The sequence below is a fragment of the Globicephala melas genome, chromosome 3, assembly GCF_963455315.2.
Source record: "Globicephala melas chromosome 3, mGloMel1.2, whole genome shotgun sequence".
NCBI lineage: Eukaryota > Metazoa > Chordata > Mammalia > Artiodactyla > Delphinidae > Globicephala > Globicephala melas.
This window is the reverse complement of record NC_083316.1, coordinates 153,966,539-153,986,505: the sequence shown is the minus strand read 5'-3', so window position 1 is coordinate 153,986,505 and position 19,967 is coordinate 153,966,539. Positions and strand designations below refer to the sequence as shown.

General features: G+C 45.5%; 1 protein-coding gene across 2 annotated transcripts in view; it reads left to right on the top strand.

Moving 5' to 3' along the window:
• The window catches only part of MAML1 (mastermind like transcriptional coactivator 1), a 46,537-nt gene extending 26,854 nt beyond the window's left edge, over nt 1–19,683 (top strand). The window contains exons 2-5 of one of the 2 annotated variants that reach the window (XM_030844760.2): nt 8,400–9,812; nt 12,035–12,274; nt 14,187–14,283; nt 16,151–19,683. In XM_030844760.2, the coding sequence (XP_030700620.1) occupies nt 8,400–9,812; nt 12,035–12,274; nt 14,187–14,283; nt 16,151–17,130 (2,730 nt within the window). In that variant the 3' untranslated portion in view covers nt 17,131–19,683. Of the gene's footprint in view, nt 1–8,399; nt 9,813–12,034; nt 12,275–14,186; nt 14,284–15,060 lie in introns of both variants that reach the window. The other variant, XM_060296727.1, reaches the window with a different exon arrangement.
• The last annotated feature ends 284 nt before the right edge of the window (nt 19,684–19,967 follow it).

The window sequence follows — 19,967 nt, the reverse complement described above, 5'->3', positions numbered from 1 at the left end:
CAGCCCATTTTTCTGGTAACGTCTTAACAGGGCTCTTTGTGCTTGGTCTCAGGGAGGTTCTCCTTACAGTTTGAAACTCTTGACTCACTCCCTGCTGCTTGTTTTTTACCAAACTCTTTTAGCTTCACAGGTGGAGTTGGGATTAATTTGGGCCCGATCTCAGACTGACCAGGGGAGGGGCAGGGCTGTGGGGATCTGCTGCAGATCCTTCCCAAGACCTCTGAATGCTCAAACTTTAGGAAACCTCATGTAATCTGACTTCAATCTGCCGTAAAACAGAAACAGTGATACTCATCTTCAGGGTACCTTTGAAGATTGAGTGAGATTCTGAATCAGTGGGGAATAGTAAGTGCAGGTGCTGAGTGGTCCTCAAGGCACACTAAGGAAGTAATGACTTGTCCTTGTAGCATTTGGACCTCACTGATTTTTCCTCAGATCATTGAAACCTTTAATGTTGCATGAAAATAGATCCACTTTACCTTTAGAGGATCTTTTCCAACAACAGTCGGGGTTCCTGAGTGTCCTCACTGTATATACAGGGTACTAGAAGAGCTCATGGGGGAAAGAAAGGTGAGCATGGTATTAGGTTGAAATTACCAATATTACCTTAAAAAGTTAAATGATTTTATATGTTTCAACCTATACTCTGTTTTTTTGAAGTTTAGTTGATTTACAATGTTGTGTTAATTTCTGCTTTACAGCAGTGATTCAGTTATACATATATATTACATTTTTTTATAAAATCCTTTTTGGACTTCCCTGGTGGTCCAGTGATTAAGACTCCATACTTCCAATGCAGGGGCACAGGTTCAATCCCTGGTCGGAGAAGTTCTGCATGCCGTGTGCTGCGGCAAAAAAAAAAAAAAAAAAAAAATTCTTTTCCACTATGGTTTATCATAGGATATTGAATGTAGTTCCCTGTGCTATACAGTAGGGCCTTGTTGTTTATCCATTCTATATATAATAGTTTGCATCTGCTAACCCCAAACTTCCAATGCATCCCTTCCCGACCCCCCACCCACCTTGGCAACCACAAGTCTGTTCTCTATGTCTGTGAATCTGTTTCTGTTTTGTAGATAGGTTCATTTGTGTCATATTTTAGATTCCACATATAAGTGATATCATATGGTATTTGTCTTTCTCTTTCTGAAGTACTTTACTTAGTATGATAATCTCTAGTTGCATCCATGTTGCTGCAAATGGCATTATTTCCTTCTTTTTTTTTTTTTTAGAAATTTATTTTTTATTTATTTTTGGCTGCGTTGGGTCTTCGTTGCTGTGCGCAGGCTTTCTTTAGTTGCAGTAAGCGGGGGCTACTCTTTGTTGCGGTACGTGGGCTTCTCATTGCAGTGGCTTCTCTTGTTGCAGAGCATGGGCTCTAGGGCACATGGACTTCAGTAGTTATGGCTCACGGGCTCTAGAGCACCGGCTCAGTAGTTGTGGCTCATGGGCTTAATTGCTCTGCGGCATGTGGGATCTTTCTGGACCAGGGCTCGAACCTGTGTCCCCTGCATTGGCAGGCGGATTCTTAACCACTGCACCACCAGGGAAGTCTCTGTCTTTTTGAATTATATTATTGTTTGGATATATGCCCAGGAGTGGGATTGCTGGAACATATGACAACTCTATTTTTAGTTTTTTGAGGAACCTCTGTATTGTCAACCTATACTTTTTTTTTTTCCCTTCTTCTTTTGGCCGTGCCACACAGCATGCGGGATCTTAGTTCCCTGACCAGGGATTGAACCTGCGCCCCCTTGCAGTGGAAGCGCAGAGTCCCAACAACTGGACCGCCAGGGAAGTCCCTGTCAACCTATACTTTCATCTACATGTCAGTGCATAAGGCACATTGATGAGAGAGCCACCCCTGTCTTAAACAGCCACATCTGTTTGTTAATTCAGAGTGGGAGAACTCTCATTTGGGGAAGTTTTACCACAAAGCACACTGGAATTTCATTGGTGGGTGGTGGAAGTAGAGACTAGGTGAGGGACTCTCCTCACTAAGTGAGATCTAGTGGGTGTGTGGGTACAGTATACTGATTTGGTGTCCATAAGGTGTGGCAACTCCAGCTTGACTCACCGTTGATATCCTGGGGCCCCTCTCGCAGAGTAGAAGATGATGGGTTAGGAGGCTAGGGTAGGAGTCAGGACTGACTGGGTGAGCATGCAAGGCCTCCAGTTTACCATCAAGCATGAAGTATTCTTCAACAAAACCCCCTTGTGGAGGAAATGAGCACCAGATCACATTATCCCAGAACTGAATCCTCCTGAAACCCTGTGCATCAGGAGACCATTAGGTAGTTACAACAGAAACCTCTGAGCTGAGTACCCAGAAGTACCAGATACACCGAGGGCAAGCACAAGGACAGCCAGTCTTGTATGCTTTATAGCTCTTACTGTGCTTGTTCTTAAATAATTTATAATCAATTCAGACCATTTTCCCATCTGTTATAAATTCCTGGAGATCAGGTTCCATGGTTTACTCATCTTTGTCTTCCTCTGCAGTGCCCTGCACATATCAGGCACTCCGGCAAATGCTCAAGACTCAAAAATCTGCCAGAGCCACCGTATTCCACACTTCCCAAGCCCACCTACATCATTCCAGTTAAATTTTGTGCACAGTTGAGAAAATGACCTGGCGTTTCCTTTGGCTAAAAGCAATCGGTATTGCAAAATTAAGTTGTTACTTTGGAACTTGTCTGCAGCTGTTTGCATGTGGATATTGAAAGAGGACGTGGTAGCTTTTATAACTGTTATGGCAAAGAAGGATTCTGTTTCTAATCTGGGAAAATCAGCTGACTCATCAGGTGCGTTGACCTCTTAGGTGTCCATCTTCCCCCTTAGGAAAGTAGAAAACTGAGCTCCCAGGTTTACAGAGAGCCCAAACCTGACACTGAGGAACAAATGATTTTCAAAAAAACAAAAAGAAATAATAGAATAACCCCCCCTAAAATTAGCAACTCATTTTTATTTCCTTCTGACGGACTAAATGGGTATGAATTTACCTTCCCAGAAGGAAACTTTTAAAACAAAAGATCTTATAAAGGGTCCATTTTAGGATTATGGTTCCTTTCCCCCTCTCACCCCTAGGTGGCAGCAGGAAGCAGAAAAACCTACATGAAAGTAAAGCACACATGTCCTTGTGTTGTAGGGGCTGTGTTCTTTGTTTTGTTTTAATATTTATTTATTTATTTGGCTGTGCCAGGTCTTAGTTGCAGCACACGGGATCTTTGTTGCGGCAAGCGGGATCTTTAGTTGTGGCACGTGAACTCTTAGTTGTGGCATGTGGGATCTAGTTCCCTGACCAGGAATCCATCCTGGGCCCCCTGCATTGGGAGCATGGTGTCTTAGCCATTGGACCACCGGGGAAGTCCCAGTATTTTTTTTTTAATTGAGGTGTAGTTGATTTACAATGTTGTGTTAATTACTGCTGTACAGCAAAGTGATTCAGTTATACATATATATATATACATTCTTTTTTTATATTTTCCATTATGGTTTATCATAAGATAGTAAATATAGTTCTCTGCGCTATACAGTAGGAACTTGCTTATCCGTTCTGTATATAAAAACTTACATCTGCTAACCCCAACCTCCCACTCCAACCCCTCTCCGCTGGCAACCACCAGTCTGTTCTCTATGTCCGTGATTCTATTTATTTCATAGATAAGTTCATTTGTGTCATATTTTAGATTCCACATATAAGTGATATATCATGGTATTTGTCTTTCTCTTTCTGGCTTACGTTACTTAGTATGATAATCTCTAGTTGCATCCATGTTGCTGCTAATGGCATTATTTCCTTCTTTTCTATGGCTGAGTAGTATTCCACTGTATATATGTACCACATCTTCTTTATCCATTCATCTGTCAGTGGACATTTAGGTTGTTTGCAGGTCTTGGCTGTTGTGAATAGTGCTGCTGTGAACATAGTGGTGCATGTATCTTTTTGAATTATAGTTTTGTCTGGGTATATACCCAGGAGTGGGATTGCTGGATCATATGGTAATTCTATTTTTAGTTTCTTGAGGAACCTCCATACTGTTTTCTACAGTGGCTGCACTGACATCCCCACCAACAGTATAGGCGGGTTCCCTTTTCTCCACACCCTCTCCAACATTTATTTTATTTTTTAAAGGGTGTTGTGTTTTTTTTTGATAAATTTATTTATTTTTGGCTGCGTTGGGTCTAAGTTGCTGCACGCAGGCTTTCTCTAGTTGCGGCGAGTGGGGGCTGCTCTTCATTGCGGTGCATGAGCCTCTTATTGCGGTGGCCTCTCTTTGTTTCAGAGCATGGGCTCTAGGCACAGGGGCTTCAGTAGTTGTGGCGTGTGGGCTCAGTAGTTGTGGCTCGCGGGCTCTAGAGTGCAGGTTCAGTAGTTGTGCACAGGCTTAATTGCTCCACAGCATGTGGGATCTTCCCGGACCAGGGCTCGAACCCATGTCCCCTGCATTGGCAGGTGGATTCCCAGCCACTGCACCACCAGGGAAGCCCTCCAGCATTTATTATTTGTAGATTTTTTGATGATGGCCATTCTGACCGGTGTAAGGTGATAGATACCTCATTGTAGTTTTGATTTGCATTTGTCTGATAATTAGCCATGTTGAGCATCTTTTCATATGCCTGTTGGCCATCTGTATGTCTTCTTTGGAGAAATGTCCATTTAGGTCTTCTGCCCTTTTTTTTTTTTTTTTGCGGTACGCGGGCCTCTCACTGTTGTGGCCTCTCCCGTTGCGGAGCACAGGCTCCGGACGCGCAGGCTCAGTGGCCACGGCCCACGGGCCCAGCCACTCCACGGCATGCGGGATCCTCCTGGACCGGGGCATGAACCCGCGTCCCCCGCATCGGCAGGCGGACTCCCAACCACACTGCACCACCAGGGAAGCCCTTCTGCCCATTTTTTGTCGAGTTGTATGAGCTGTCTGTATATTTTGGAAATTAAGCCCTTGTCAGTCTCATCGTTTGCAAATATTTTCTCCGATTCCTTAGGTTGTCTTTTCATTTTGTCGATTGTTTCCTTTGTTGTGCAAAAGCTTGTAAGTTTCATTAGGTCCTGTTTGGGTTTTTTGTTTGGTTTGGTTTATATTTCTGTTACCTTGGGAGACTGACCTAAGAAAACATTGGTATGATTCATGTCAGAGAATGTTTTGCCTACGATCTCTTCTAGGATTTTTATGGTGTCATGTCTTACATTTAAGTCTTTAAGCCATTTTGAGTTTACTTTTGTGTATGGTGAGAGGGTGTGTTCTAACTTCATTGATATACATGCAGCTGTCCAACTTTCCCCACATCAGTTGCTGAAGAGGCTGTCTTTTTCCCATTGTATATTCTTACCTCCTTTGTTGAAGATTAATTGATTGTAGGTGTGTAGGTTTATTTCTGGACCCTCTGTTCCATTGATCCGTATGTCTGTTTTTGTGCCAATACCACACTGTTTTGATTACTATAGCTTTGTAGTATTGTCTGAAGTCTGGAAGGGTTATGCCTCCAGCTTTGTTCTTTTTCCTCAGGGTTGCTTTGACAATTCTGGGTCTTTTATGGTTCCATATGAATTTTAAGATTATCTGTTCTAGGGACTTCCCTGGTGGTCCAGTGGTAAAGCATCTGCCTTACAATGCAGGGGACATGGGTTTGATGCTGTGGGGCAACTAAGCCCATGTGCCACAACTACTGAGCTCACACGCCTCAACTAGAGAGCCTGCGTGCTGCAAACTACAGAGCCCACACGCCCTGGAACCCGCGTGCCACAACTAGAGAAGAGAAAACCCACATGCCACAACTAGATAGAAGCCCACATGCTGCAACGAAGAGTCCATGTGCTGCAATGAAGATCCCACGTGCCGCAACCAAGACCCAACTCAAGCCAAAAATAAATTAAATAAATAAATCTTTTAAAAAATGTTTTAAAAAAGATTATTCTAGTTCTGTGGAAAATGTCATGGGTAATTTGATAGGGATTGCATTAAATCTGTCGATTGCTTTGGGTAGTATGGCCATTTTAACGTATTAAGTCTTCCAATCCAAGAGCATGGGATATCTTTCCATTTCTTTGAATCATCTTCAGTTTCCTTTATTAATGTTTTATAGTTCTCAGTGTATGTCTTTCACCTCCTTGGTCAGGTTTATTCCTAAGTATTTTATTGTTGGGGGTGCAATTTTAAAAGGTATTGTTTTGTTTTTTTTTTTTACATTCCTTTTCTGATATTTCATTGTTGATGTAAAGAAATGCAACTGATTGCTGTATGTTAATCTTGTATCCTGCTACCTTGCTGAATTCGTTTATCAGTTGTAGTAGTTTTTGTGTGGAGCATTTAGGGTTTTCTATGTATGGTATCATATCATCTGCATATAATGACAATTTTACCTTTTCTCTTGCAATTTGAATACCTTTTATTTCTTTTTCTTGTCTGATTTCTGTGGCTAGGACTTCCAGTACTGTGTTGAATAGAAGAGGTGAGAGTGAGCATCCTTGTCTTGTTCCAGAATTTAGCAGGAAGGCTTTCAGCTTTTCACCACAGAATATTGGCTGTGGGTTTGTCATAAATTTATTATCTTGAGATATGTTCTCTCTATACGTAGGGGCTGTGTTCTTGAGTTGAGTCCTAGGATCATGTTTTGCTTATACTTTTGCCCTACAGTTCCATTTATTGAGCATTCCTAACCTTTTCTGAGCTAACTTAAGTACCCAGATATGCATTTAAAGAAATACTTAGCCAGGATTTATAGAACACTGTGCAGTCAGCTTTAACAGTTAAGAAATAAGAAAATCTTGAAGGAGAGGGAATGGAACATTAAAATTGGAACTCAGGGACTGATAAAATTGCCCTCCTTGTTTTCTTGCTCATTACACATTTGTGTCTACAGGTAGTTTGCTGCTGAGAGCTGGTGCCCTTGGCCCCCTCCTTCCCTCCACCCCCCGCCCAGGGGGTCACGTACTTCTGTGCTCAGCCTCCTGGGGTGGATGTGGTGGGTCATTGTGGCCCTTCTCTGCAGCAGAAGAAAGCAGCACAGAGTGTCCTGTGCTACTGTCTGATTCCTCTGAAATCTGCTTATCTTTAATACTGAAAGGTGTTAATTGGAATGTTGTAAATAGCACAGTATAAATGCTTAGGGCCAGTAGTTGGTGGGGAGGTTGGAATTGAGAGTGGGGGATAAAGGACAAAAATGTAACAGAAGTAAACATAGGAAAGGAGCAGACATGTATAGAGGCTGAGTGCAGGTGCCTCTGTTAGTGGAAGAGTTGTGTCCTGGTAGCTGAAAACGAGGCTGGGAAATAACGGAAAGATACCACCTCTTCTCTTCCCTGTCATGTTCTCTCCATGAAACTCCTGCCCTTGAACTCTCAGGGTGCTTATTGCTCTACGGCTTGCGTATGGTGTTTGTCTTATTCTGTAGCCATGTCCATGTATGTCCCATATCCTAGAAGATTGGAAGCCCATGAAGAGCAGGGACCACCTCATTTGTCTTGATATCCCCACAGCACTTGTCCCTGACACACGGTAGACTCTTGATAAGGTTAGTTGAACAAATCCAGTTGAGGAGAACATGGGGAAGTAAGTAACTGCCAGACAGACATGACTGTGTTCAAATTAATGGTCTTGTTAAGAAGTGGCAGGGTTTGGGAGGGCTGGTGACTGGGTGCAGGGGATTAGAAGATGCTCATGGTTGGTGGGGAGCAGATTGGGACAGAAGCCAAAAGGCAGAGGCCTGTAAGGCATATGAGGAAGCAGCCTAGCCTGGAGACAAGGGGTGGAGCCGGGCAAGGGCACCTAGAAAGATGAGGAAGGGCATGAAAATGCCTGTGCACCAAGATGGAGGCCTGGAGCTTGTGATCAGCCCCCAACAAGGCCTGAAAAAGAGCCTATACTAGCCCAGTCTCCTTTAGCTGAAGGCAACAGAAATCCAAGTTAAACCAGCTTAAACACAAGGAGGAATTTATTGGTTCCCGTAAGTGAAAAGTCCAGGGGGATGGCTGGTCTCGTGTATAACCTAGATCCGGGATGCAAATGATGTCCTCAAGAATGTATATGTATCCTTTGGCTCTTTCTCATTAGCTCCATTCTCAGTCACACCCTCAGATTAGACGACTGTGGGCTGCATCAGGCTTGTGTCCTGCAAAAAGAGCTGCAAGAGTCCAGGGACTGACACATTGACTGCAGCCGGATTACTTTCCCACAGCTGAGCTAGTCTTCACTCAGGCAAGGCCACAAGAGAGGAAGAGGCAGAGACAACCCTGGAGGGGGAATGGGGGTGTGTTCCCAGAAGTGAGAGTTGTAAACTGGGCAAGCAAAATCGGCAGGAGAGCACTGCAGGGATACAGGCCCCTGGTTTAAGTCACCATGAGAAGCAGACGGGACTCATACGTGGTGTATATATAAGTCACTCTTTTTCTTGTTTTTCAGCATCTCCATGATACAGTGAAGAGGAATCTCGATAGTGCCACATCCCCTCAGAATGGTGATCAACAGAATGGCTATGGAGACTTCTTTCCTGGGCATAAGAAGACCCGCCGGGAGGCCCCTCTGGGAGTTGCCGTCTCTTCCAATGGCCTGCCTCCAGCCTCCCCCCTTGGTCAGCCTGACAAGCCTGGCACAGAGGCCCTACAGGCCAGCGGGAAGCATTCACTGGGGCTGGACTCCATCAACAAGAAGTGTCTGGCAGACTCGAGCCTCCACTTGAATGGAGGCAGCAACCCCAGTGAGTCATTTCCCCTGAGCCTGAATAAAGAACTGAAGCAGGAGCCCGTGGACGACCTGCCTTGCATGATCACAGGGGCCGGAGGCTCCATATCTCAAAGCAACCTCATGCCTGACCTCAACCTTAATGAGCAGGAGTGGAAGGAGCTCATCGAGGAGCTGAACAGGTCAGTGCCTGATGAAGACATGAAGGATCTATTTAATGAGGACTTTGAAGAGAAGAAGGATCCAGAGTCTTCTGGTTCTGCCACACAGACCCCCTTGGCACAGGACATTAATATTAAAACAGAATTCTCTCCAGCAGCCTTTGAACAAGAACAGTTAGGCTCTCCACAAGTGAGGGCTGGGTCTGCAGGACAGACCTTTATGGGGCCTTCATCTGGCCCTGTGAGCACAGATTCACCCAGCCTAGGGGGCTCTCAGCCCCTGTTCCACACCTCTGGTCAGCCTGGGGTGGACAATCCCAGTCCCAACCTGATGTCAGCATCAGCCCAAGCCCAGAATGCACAAAGAGCCCTCTCCAGTGTGGTGTTGCCTAGCCAGGGCCCAGGCGGGAGCTCAGAGCTGTCCTCTGCCCACCAACTCCAGCAGATCGCTGCCAAGCAGAAGCGTGAGCAGATGCTCCAGAACCCACAGCAGGCTGCCCCAGCACCAGCTTCAGGCCAGATGTCCACGTGGCAGCAGACAGGCCCCTCCCACAGTCCCTTAAATGTCCCTTACTCCATGGAAAAACCTGCCAGCCCTCCCGGTTACAAGCAAGACTTCACTAGCTCCAAACTGCTCATGATACCCAGTGTGAACAAGAGCTCCCCTCGGCCAGGAGGCCCCTACCTCCAGCCCAGCCATGTGAACCTGCTGAGTCACCAGCCACCAAGTAACTTGAATCAGAATCCCGTGGCTAACCAAGGATCCGTGCTGGACTACGGCAACACCAAACCCCTTTCTCACTACAAAGCAGACTGTGGGCAAGGCGGCCCTGGGGCTGGCCAGAGCAAGCCGGCCCTGATGGCTTATCTTCCCCAGCAGCTGTCTCATCTGAACAACGAGCAGAACTCCTTATTTCTAATGAAACCAAAGCCAGGAAATTTGCCCTTCCGATCACTGGTTCCACCTAGCCAGGTGAGCACGGGGCTTTACTCTGTTACTCTGCATCCACATCCATCCTAGTGTGGTTACCAGGTCCCAGGTAGTTGTGGAACAAAGGGAGGGAGGGAGCTGGTACTTTCGTCCTTTGACTCCCTTGGGAGTGAAAATTGACCAAGCAAACGAGGATTGATTCTTAATAAACAAAAATAGGGTAAAATTCCCTAGTGTAACTTGGTTTTAACTGTATACTCATTTGAGGAATCCCCTGCACTTGGTCTAGTGTCTCTTTCATGCCATACAACTTAAGTTATTTGTGGCAAGATCACATTTAATGTCCTTAGAGGCTCTGCTTTTTTTTTTATACCACTTTTCAAACATGTGTGTTCAAAATACCATAAGTTTTAGTAAGCTTATAACATTTAGGTGAGTGCTGCTTCCTAACAGGTTATTTAGTCAAGACACTCAAGCCTGGCAGAATCACATGGCTTTGTAGGGTGGAGAATGGTCAAGTACCATTCTATGATGATCATTATTTGCATTTCTACTCACATTCAAATATGTTCTAAAATGTGTCCCCACTGGAAGCCTTCTCATGGCTAGGGCTTGTACAGTAAACAAACACAGAGTGTTCCCGGACTTCCTCAAAGTTAGCACTTGCTTTTCTTACTACACAGTGTGTCCTGGATTGTCTTCTATATCTATAAAAGACATATATAGAGAGATCCATTGATACTTTTTAACACTTGTGTGACAATAGTTGTGTCACATGCAGTTGGGTGTATTGCATTGCCTCCTTTCTTTCACTACTGTAAGCCTGCAGTCTATTTGTAGCACACTCTAAAATTTTAAAAATTAAAAAAAATGCTAGTAATACCATGAGGAAATTGACATGTTCAGATAGTAGTGAGGGTATGTAAATGGGCACAATGCTTTTGGAAAGTAATTTGACTTTTCGTATTTTTCATAAGCCATAAAAATGTTCGTAAGCATTGACATATTATATACCCCGGCAAGAAATAATCCAAAAAAAGGAAGAAAGTTACATACAAGATACTAATTGCATGATTATTTCTAATAGCCAAAAACTGGAAGCAGTCTAAGCATCTGTCAGCAGAAGAATGCATGTGTAAACATTCATACTTCTAATTATTTCAGCCACTGAGAGCATCCTAAAGAAAGAGCGGCACAGTGATGTCTGCCATTTCAGTAGTACTTTGCACCTCACAAGGCACTCTTGTAGTCCATAAGCTTCTGGTGATTGGAGTGAGGAGATTATTTCAGAATCTGTCTACTCTAAGATTAGAATCTTGTAAAAAGATTAAATATACAAATGAGGGACTTCCCTGGTGGTCCAGTGGTTAAGACTCCACACTCCCAATGCAGGGGGCCCAGGTTCGATCTCTGGTCAGGGAACTAGATCCCGCATGCCCCAACTAAGACCCAGTGCAGCCAAATACATACATACATACATACATACATACAAACAAATAAATAAGGACTGGGTAAAAGTTCAAAAAGTTGAATTTGTTCAAATGATAATTGCTTTTTGCCTTTTTCCTGTATGAGTTAAAATTTTTCCTTTTCTTTTAAAGGTAAGTAATGATGTTGGGGTAATATTGTGGTAACCTTTGACATGACTCTCACTTTAGGTCCAGGTATTAATAGAGACTATCCATTAAAATTCTCATTGGTACTCAGTATTTTTTGAGCATGAGTATCTGACAAAAGTCAAGCAGTCTCTTCCCAGGAAAATGCTGTACACATGTGGACAAACCATATAATTTCAGGAGGTTCAGGGACAGCCCAGCCACCAGGGGCCCAAGGTTTGCACACTCAGAATGTAGCATCTCCATCGACCAGAGCCCCTCAGAAGTTCCTCCTCTGGGGGCCTATCCACACCCATGCATTCCAGTAAGGGAGCATTTATAAGCTACAGTTGCCACTGGAACTATGTATACAAATATACGAGCTTAAATGTAAAATCACACCTTTGCCACTGGTGAATCATAGGAAACAAACCTAACATGCAGCTAGTGACTGTTCATTGCCATGCCTGGATACTCAGGTGTTAGTGCTATTGGTCTCCAGCCCCGCCCTGGAGGGTGGTTTCACTGGAGTCGCCTGCAGGGAAGAAGAGGCTTCAAGAGAGAGCCTTGAGCCAGGTTTTCACTGGATGCAGCTCATCTTCTCTGATCAGGGCTTATAGTCTTCAGTGTGTCCCACCTGACTTGAGACCCCCTTTTCTGTGTTGACAGGACCAGAACCCTCCCAGCGTCCCTGTACCAACCCAGGCTGCCAGTGTGGGGACTCAGCCACCTGCCGTGTCCGTAGCCAGCACTCACAGTAGCACCTCCTTTCTCAGTAACCAGCAGCAGGCAGCTGTAATGAAGCAGCATCAGTTGCTTTTGGACCAACAGAAACAGAGGGAGCAGCAACAAAAGCATTTGCAACAACAGCAGTTTTTGCAAAGGCAACAGCACCTTCTGGCAGAACAGGTAAAGGGAAAGGTGGAAGAAAACCCCACCATCCCTGCCCATGTTTTCCTGCCTCCCAAGTCACTGCAGTGGCTACAAGCTCCAGTGTGTATGTATGTGGATTTGTGATTATTTATATGCCCGGTATTAGAGTATCCTTGAAACAGGAGTGTGACGTTTCTCAGACAGTGGTAGCCTGTGTCAGAGCAGCTTTATGTCACTTAGTGGGGATTAATGAAGGCCGAATCTGTGGCTAAAACTGTATGTGTTAGGAACATTTTTCCATGTCCCTTGTCAGCAGCTACCAAAGCACTGAGCTCACTTGGTCCACCAGTTTGCTGTGGGATCCAGCTTTTTTGTAAAGGTAGAGATTGCTATAAGGGAGAACATAAAGCGGGGAAATGAAGACATCCCTGAGGTCCTGGGGTTCAAGAATCAGGACTGACAAGCCCGCTCCCAGTCCTGCAGTTCACCCACTTGGTCACCAAATGTAGTGTTCAGGTACCAAGGTTACAGGAGTTCTCAGGACTTTAAATTACATCCTTAAGACATAAGAGAACTAGCTACCCAGAGAATAAAGTTGATTGAGGATGACTTTAAAGCCCACATTACTGCCTCAATTCTGCCATTTTTTAAATAACAGCTTTATTGGGATGTAATTCACATGACATACAATCCACCCATTTAAAGTGTATTATTCAGATAGTTTTTAGTTTATTCATAGAGTTATACAAACCATCACCACAGCCACTTTTAGAACATTACCTAAAAGAAACAGGTTATTTAGTCAAGACACTCAAGCCTGGCAGAATCACATGGCTTTGTAGGGTGGAGAATGGTCAAGTACCATTCTATGATGATCATTATTTGCATTTCTACTCACATTCAAATATGTTCTAAAATGTGTCCCCACTGGAAGCCTTCTCATGGCTAGGGCTTGTACAGTAAACAAACACAGAGTGTTCCCGGACTTCCTCAAAGTTAGCACTTGCTTTTCTTACTACACAGTGTGTCCTGGATTGTCTTCTATATCTATAGAAGACATATATATAGAGATCCATTGATACTTTTTAACACTTGTGTGACAATAGTTGTGTCACATGCAGTTGGGTGTGCAGTTGGGTTAACTTTCTTAAAAAAGTTCTTTGCTTCTAGCATTATGTGTCTGTTCAAAAAATGACCCTCTCCTATTTTAGTTACCCATTAAAAGTTGTTCCCCCATCTTCCCAAGCCTAGGGCACCACTAATCTACTTTTTATCTCTATAGATTTACCTATTCTGGACATTTCATATAAAATGCATTCAAGATTCAACCATATTGTAGGATGTATCCGTACTTCACTCCTTTCTGTGGCTGAATATATTCCATTATATGAATATGCTGCATTTTATTTATCTGTTCATCAGTTTATAGACGTTTGGGTTGTTTCCCCTTTCTGTGGACATAGGTTTTCAGTCCTCTTGAGTATACACCCAGGGATGGAATTGTTGGGTCATATGGTAACTCTTTAGTTTAACCTTTTGAGAAACTGCCAAACTGTTTTCCAAAGCAGCTGCACCGTTTTACGTTCCCACAGCAGTGTGTGAGGGGGCCAGTTTCTCCACATCCTTGACACACTTATCTATCTTTTTGATTCTAGCCATCCTAGTAGGTGTGAAGTGGTATCTATCTTATTGTGGCTTTGATTTGCATTTCCCTGGTCTGCCATTCTTTTTTCTTTTAACTGATACATCACCTTTTTTTTTTTTTTAAATCATTGCCCCATCCTTCTGTCTCATACTACAGTTTATTAAGAGCCCCCCAAATGAGATTACGAGCATTATCTCCATAGGAGTCCCTCTGAGTAACAAACTTGGACAGTTTACTTTTCTCTAATCGCTTTGTTGTTTTATGTGGGTCTTGTAATTTTCTGTTGTTCTTGGCATTTTCTAGGAGAAGCAACAGTTTCAGCGCCATCTGACCCGCCCGCCACCCCAGTACCAAGACCCAACACAGAGCACCTTCCCACAACAGGTTGGACAGTTCACAGGTGAGGAGTGTCTGAGGCAGTGGAGTGGGGCAAGGGAAGGCAGGCACTGGACAGAGCAGGTAGTCTGTCCCACTCATGCTGAGTTCCTGCTGTCTGCCCAGTTTTATGCTATAGATGCTAAATGGATGTATATGCTCCTGTAACTCCATTCTGCATAAGGAGCCTAGCGTTCTGGTTACTCTACAGGTCAGGAGAAGAAAGTCACAGAGGCAGACTACTTTGGCTAAGTGCTTTGGCTGGGTCCCTGGCTGTATAATCTTTTGAGGCAAAATCATCTGTAGTTGGAAGATGTCTTATCAGTAAGAAGTGGCTTCTGTAATTCTTAAGAGAGTTCTTTGCTTCTAGCATTATGTGTCTGTTCAAAAAATGACCCTCTCCTATTTTCCAGATAAGGAGAGACTTAGTGCACTTGTATGGCCTTTTGCTTCTTTTCTTTCTTCTTGTCTGCTCATATTGGTGTCACGGGTGGCAGTATCAGCAGCAGACAGTTGGCCAGAAAGGGGCAGGAAGCATTCTGAGGTCTCAGCTGTCTTGTCTCAGATATGTGAGGGAACCTGACCGCCATTGCTCAGGCTGTTGCTCCAGAAATAGAGATTTCAGTTGACAAATGCAGTAAAATCTAGGCCATACCTGCCTTCCTAGCTCTTGGAATATCTTCCAAACCTGTGCTTCTCTTGGTCAGTGATTCTCGTTATAAAGTGTCCCAGAGAAGTTGACCACAGCTGTGCATTCCAGAGGAGACTTAAGTGGGTTTTTTTGTTGTTATTGTTTTTGCAGTACGCAGGCCTCTCACTGTTGTGGCCTCTCCCGTTGCGGAGCACAGGCTCCGGACACGCAGGCTCAGCAGCCATGGCTCACGGGCCCAGCCGCTCCGTGGCATGTGGGATCCTCCCGGACCAGGGCACGAACCTGTGTCCCCTGCATCGGCAGACGGACCCTCAACCACTGCGCCACCAGGAAAGCCCTTAAGTGGGGTTTTATGCTTGTGCTAACAGGGACCAGGGGTTGAAGTCTGTGGGCATCTCAGAAGCCTGGGTCTTGGCCAGCTTTCCTGCCTTCATCCCATCTGATGTTGTTGTGGGCTATCAGTGGTAGAGAAGTGGACTGTTTCAGCATTTCCCTTTTGTCTTCAACTCAGTTTTTAGTTTAGGTGCTGATGGAGAGAGGAAGAGGAGAAACAAAGTGTACTCAGTTATGGCCAACCCCTGAACAATCGCTCACCTACCAACAAAAAAAAATCTCAGTCAGGGCTGTCACCATGCATCCACTGCTTAAGACAGAGTCCCAAATAGCAAGTTCCCTGAGGACAGGACCTCTCTGTCCCATTCCGTGCTGTCTCCCCAGCACAGAACCTACCACAGAGCAGGTGCTCAGTAAATATCTTCTGATTTCAGTCCAGACTCCTTCCTCCCTTCACCGCCCTGCAGTGCCACACTGTGTGGGCCTCATCTAAGTGATCCTGACAGTCCCTGCCGAGCTAGGTCTAAACCAGAGTCACAGTCCAGTTACCCTTTGGCTTTGCAACCCTGTCCCCTCCTATGGTGGCTGCAGCTCTTCTGAATCTGGCCGGGACCATCTCTTCCTTTTATCTCTAGATACTCTCCCCACATTCTAGCCATAGAGTTTGCCCCTTCCTCTGTGCCTGTCTTAATCTCCTTTTTGCTCCAGACCGGCCTCCATTCCACCCTGTGGGAAACCTTTGCCCCCAGGTTTCTCTTTGAGGTTCCACTGATCATGAGGTATCTGGTGTTCTGATTTTGCCTTTCAGGCCTGTGGGATAGCAGCTGCAGCATGGGTCTTGGAGGTATCTCCATAGTGGTGGTGAAGAAATGCTAGCTTAGTTGACAGAATTTTCTCTGTCTTCTAGGGTCCTCTTCTGCCATGCCTGGCATGAACAACTTGGGTCCATCTAACTCCAGCTGTCCTCGAGTGTTCCCTCAGGCTGGGAATCTGATACCAATGGGTCCTGGACACACTTCGGTTTCCTCTCTCCCTTCAAGCTCAGGCCAGCAGGACCGGGGTGTGGCTCAGTTCACTGGCTCGCAAAGCATGCCACAGGGCAGCCTCTATGGCATGGCTTCTGGTATGACCCAGAGAGTTGCCCAGCCCCCGCCACAGGCCACCAATGGACATGCCCACATTCCACGGCAGACCGGTGTGGGCCCGAACACCTCGGTTTCAGCTGCCTATGGGCAGAACTCTCTGGGGAACTCGGGTATCTCCCAACAGCACAATAAGGGGACCCTGAACTCTGGTTTAACTAAGCCACAGGTCCCAAGGGTATCGGCAACCATGGGAGGCCAGAATTCCACATGGCAACATCAGGGAATGCCGAACCTGAGTGGCCAAACCCCAGGGAACAACTCCGTAAGTCCCTTCACTGCAGCTTCCAGTTTCCACATGCAGCAGGCCCACCTGAAAATGTCCAGCCCACAGTTCTCCCAGGCGATGCCCAGCAGGCCTATGGCCCCCATGAGCTCAGCAGCTGCAGCAGGGTCCATGCTGCCCCCTGTGAGCACACAGCAGAGGACCAGTGCCCCTGCCCCAGCACCTCCCCAGGGAGCCCCACAGCAGGCCTTGCCGGGCCTGAGCCCAGCTGGGCCTGAGCTGGGGGCCTTCAGCCAGAGCCCCGCCCCAACAGTGGGCGGCCGGGCAGGGCTACACTGCACCCAAGCCTACCCTGTGCGGACCGCAGGCCAAGAACTGCCCTTTGCCTACAGTGGGCAGCCAGGTAGCAGCGGGCTGGCCAGCATGGCCGGAGATGCCGACCTGATCGACTCCCTGCTGAAGAACAGGACTTCGGAGGAGTGGATGAATGATTTGGACGACCTTCTAGGGCCTCAGTAACAGGAGGATTTGTGGTGTTTTCAGTGTTCATACAGCCTATATTTTTCTTCTCAAATTCAAGAAAGAGCAACTACCTTGGACCAAAAGCCCACAGCCCAGGGAGCTGGGCAGGTAGAGCTAGAGCCATGGGGCTGAGGCCTGGTCCTCCCAGGCTCTGTGGGGCCCAGGGCTCCCAGCCAGCAGTTGTGGTATGTTGGGCTGGCCCCACCCCATCTGCTGGCGTCGTTATCTGGTTTTGGGACAGCAGGACAGGGTTCTGCAGGTGGTTTTCTATCCAAATGACCAAAAAACCAACAGTGAAACCCCACGATGTCAGGCTTATAAAAATCTATGCTATCATGTTGACTTAATCCAAGATTTCTCCACTTGCCCCAATTTTGGGACAAATTTTTGTTGAAACTTTATAGCAGAACTATTTGCAATTTGTAGCATAGAAAAGATTTTAAATTTTTTTAAGGTTTTAAAACAGATTAGGGTAGGTGGTGGTTTAAATTGATAAGTGGCATTGGAAACTTAGGGTTTCCTTTTGATTAAGAGCCTTTTTTATTCCTGCTCTTTGTCAGCTTTCAGGGCAAAGGGAGGCTCACTGGAAAATCATTTCCGTAAGTGCAGGCTGTGACTGCATGTGCCAAAAAGGAACAGGATGCCATGAGAAAGCAGAGTTAGTGACACAGATCTGGTCTTTCCAGCAGCTCCTCCTTCTCCCAGAATGCTGTTCTTCCAGGCTGGCATTTAGGAGGATGTGGGCTGAGGAATCCCTTCCTCCCATGTGTTGGTAGCAAGACCCCAGGCGGCCCCCAGGCCAAATGCTGAAATGAAACAATTGGGATTCCTGTGTCCTCTTTTGTTGTTTCTCCTTTTGCAGTTTCTCCGAAAACTCATCTTTAATGTGTTAGGAAGGTGATCATTGTCGAGTTATGAACAGATGTCTTTCCTGCACCCTGTCTTCATTTCCCATAACCTTTCTTTCTGCCTCCCCTTCTTTCTCTCTCCAGCCCAAATGGAAAAACTCCTTAAGCCACTGATTTACTGGATTGGAGAGGAAAAGAAAGAGTCATTAGAATTCCCTAGGGAAGCCTAGCATAGTAAGGAGCTGGGTATCCCTTCCCCAGAAAGCAAAGGTTTGTGGGAAGGAGAAAAATAGGTGTGCCCCGTTTGGCAGGGAGGACGCAGGCTGGGCCAGAGGAAGGAATTCCACTTTGTTTTACTACTTCTGCCACTCCCTTGTCAGATGACTTGCACTTTTTAAAGAGAATTGCTTTGTAACACTAATACATCCTTTCTAAAGATTCAAATGGATTTCTCTCTTAAGGTCTATGACTTTTTAGGTCTTGACTAAGCTAAGAGTCCACAACAACCTGTGGGCTGTTTGGGGGAAATGAAGACAGAGCACTTCGATGTAACGAAAGCAGCGTGGTAAGCACAAGGTGAGACCCTTTTAAATGGGGTGTCGGAGAGAAAATAGTACACTGAAAAGAGTGGCGTATATACAGAGTGGTCTCTGGCGAAACCACAACCCCATTTTTATTTCCCTGGAGCCTCAGAATGGATAATTCAAGGAGTATCATATGTAAAGAATTGAGCCAAGGAAAATATTCACACAACCAGCTTGAGTGGCTTTGAGGGGACAAAGGGTTGTACACACATTGGTAATTATTTTGCACCAGCAGTGCCTTTCATGGGGGTACTTGGACCCTCAGATCTTCTTCTCTAATAGCCATTTGCCACCATGGGTGGTGTTTGGGCCATTTCCCCTTTAAACACCCTCCCTGCCTTCCCCAGTCACTGAATATAACTCTCAAAGAAGGGAATGAATCATAAAGCCAGTGAAGACTCCACCCTCTGAGTGAGTTCCCCAATCTGAAGGGGAAGAGGGTGACTTCAGCGGGTTTTCTACCAAAAATAGCGGGCGGAAGGCTGGTGGTGGGTCCTTGCTCCTCTCCTGGTCTCCCTCTGGCTGCTGCTCACCTCTATCCCTGGGCGCTCGCGCCTCTGCCTCCCCCGTGTGAGGAGGGCTGCCCCTGCCTTAGTCCTGGGGCCACCTAGACAGACAGCAGGCTTCTCACTTGCTGCAGTGTCAGAGCAATAAAATGTGATGCTTGGAGTCCCCCCAGGGAGCTGCCTGTGGCTTTATTTATGAATCTGGTTTTTGGGTAGTCAGGGAAGGAGACAACTCCACTTCAGTGCAAATCCCCATCTTCCAGGAGCCATGACTCAAAAGAAAAGGGTGCTTGGACTTTTGTTATACACACTTGCTTTGTGTAAATAAATGTTTACAATTTTATATTAAAGATGGAATAAGCGTTAGAGCTTCTGACTGTATATTTTTTACTTTTATAGATTTTAAAACTATGATCCTTTATATATGTGTTTTGGGGGCTATAAGTTTTATGTCAAACAGTTGGTATTGTTAACTTTTTACTGTCATCAAAGTACATAAAAGTCCTATTAATTCCCTTATTCTTCTACTTCCCTTAACTCTGGTATACACCAAAAAGAAATCTTTACTTTCCTGTTTTATCATTATAAAATAATAAAAGTATTTTGCTAGTATGGAAACTGCCCATGTATTTCAATTCACATGGCTGTGCCACAGGCAGGAGGTGGACCAGTACACAGCTGCTTTGTTTGGTAGTTGATTTCCTTTGTGATTTAGCTGCTTTCTTAATGCACATTGGTGGTGGGGGTGTTTGGTTTGTTTTTTGGTGATACATAGGAAATTAGCACTGACATTGCCCAGGGCCACCGGTCTCTCCCCTCTCTAGACCTCATCCATGCCCTTACGTCTAATGTGAGGGAAGTTGGACTTAAGGGATACTTTAGATCCTTAGCAGTTC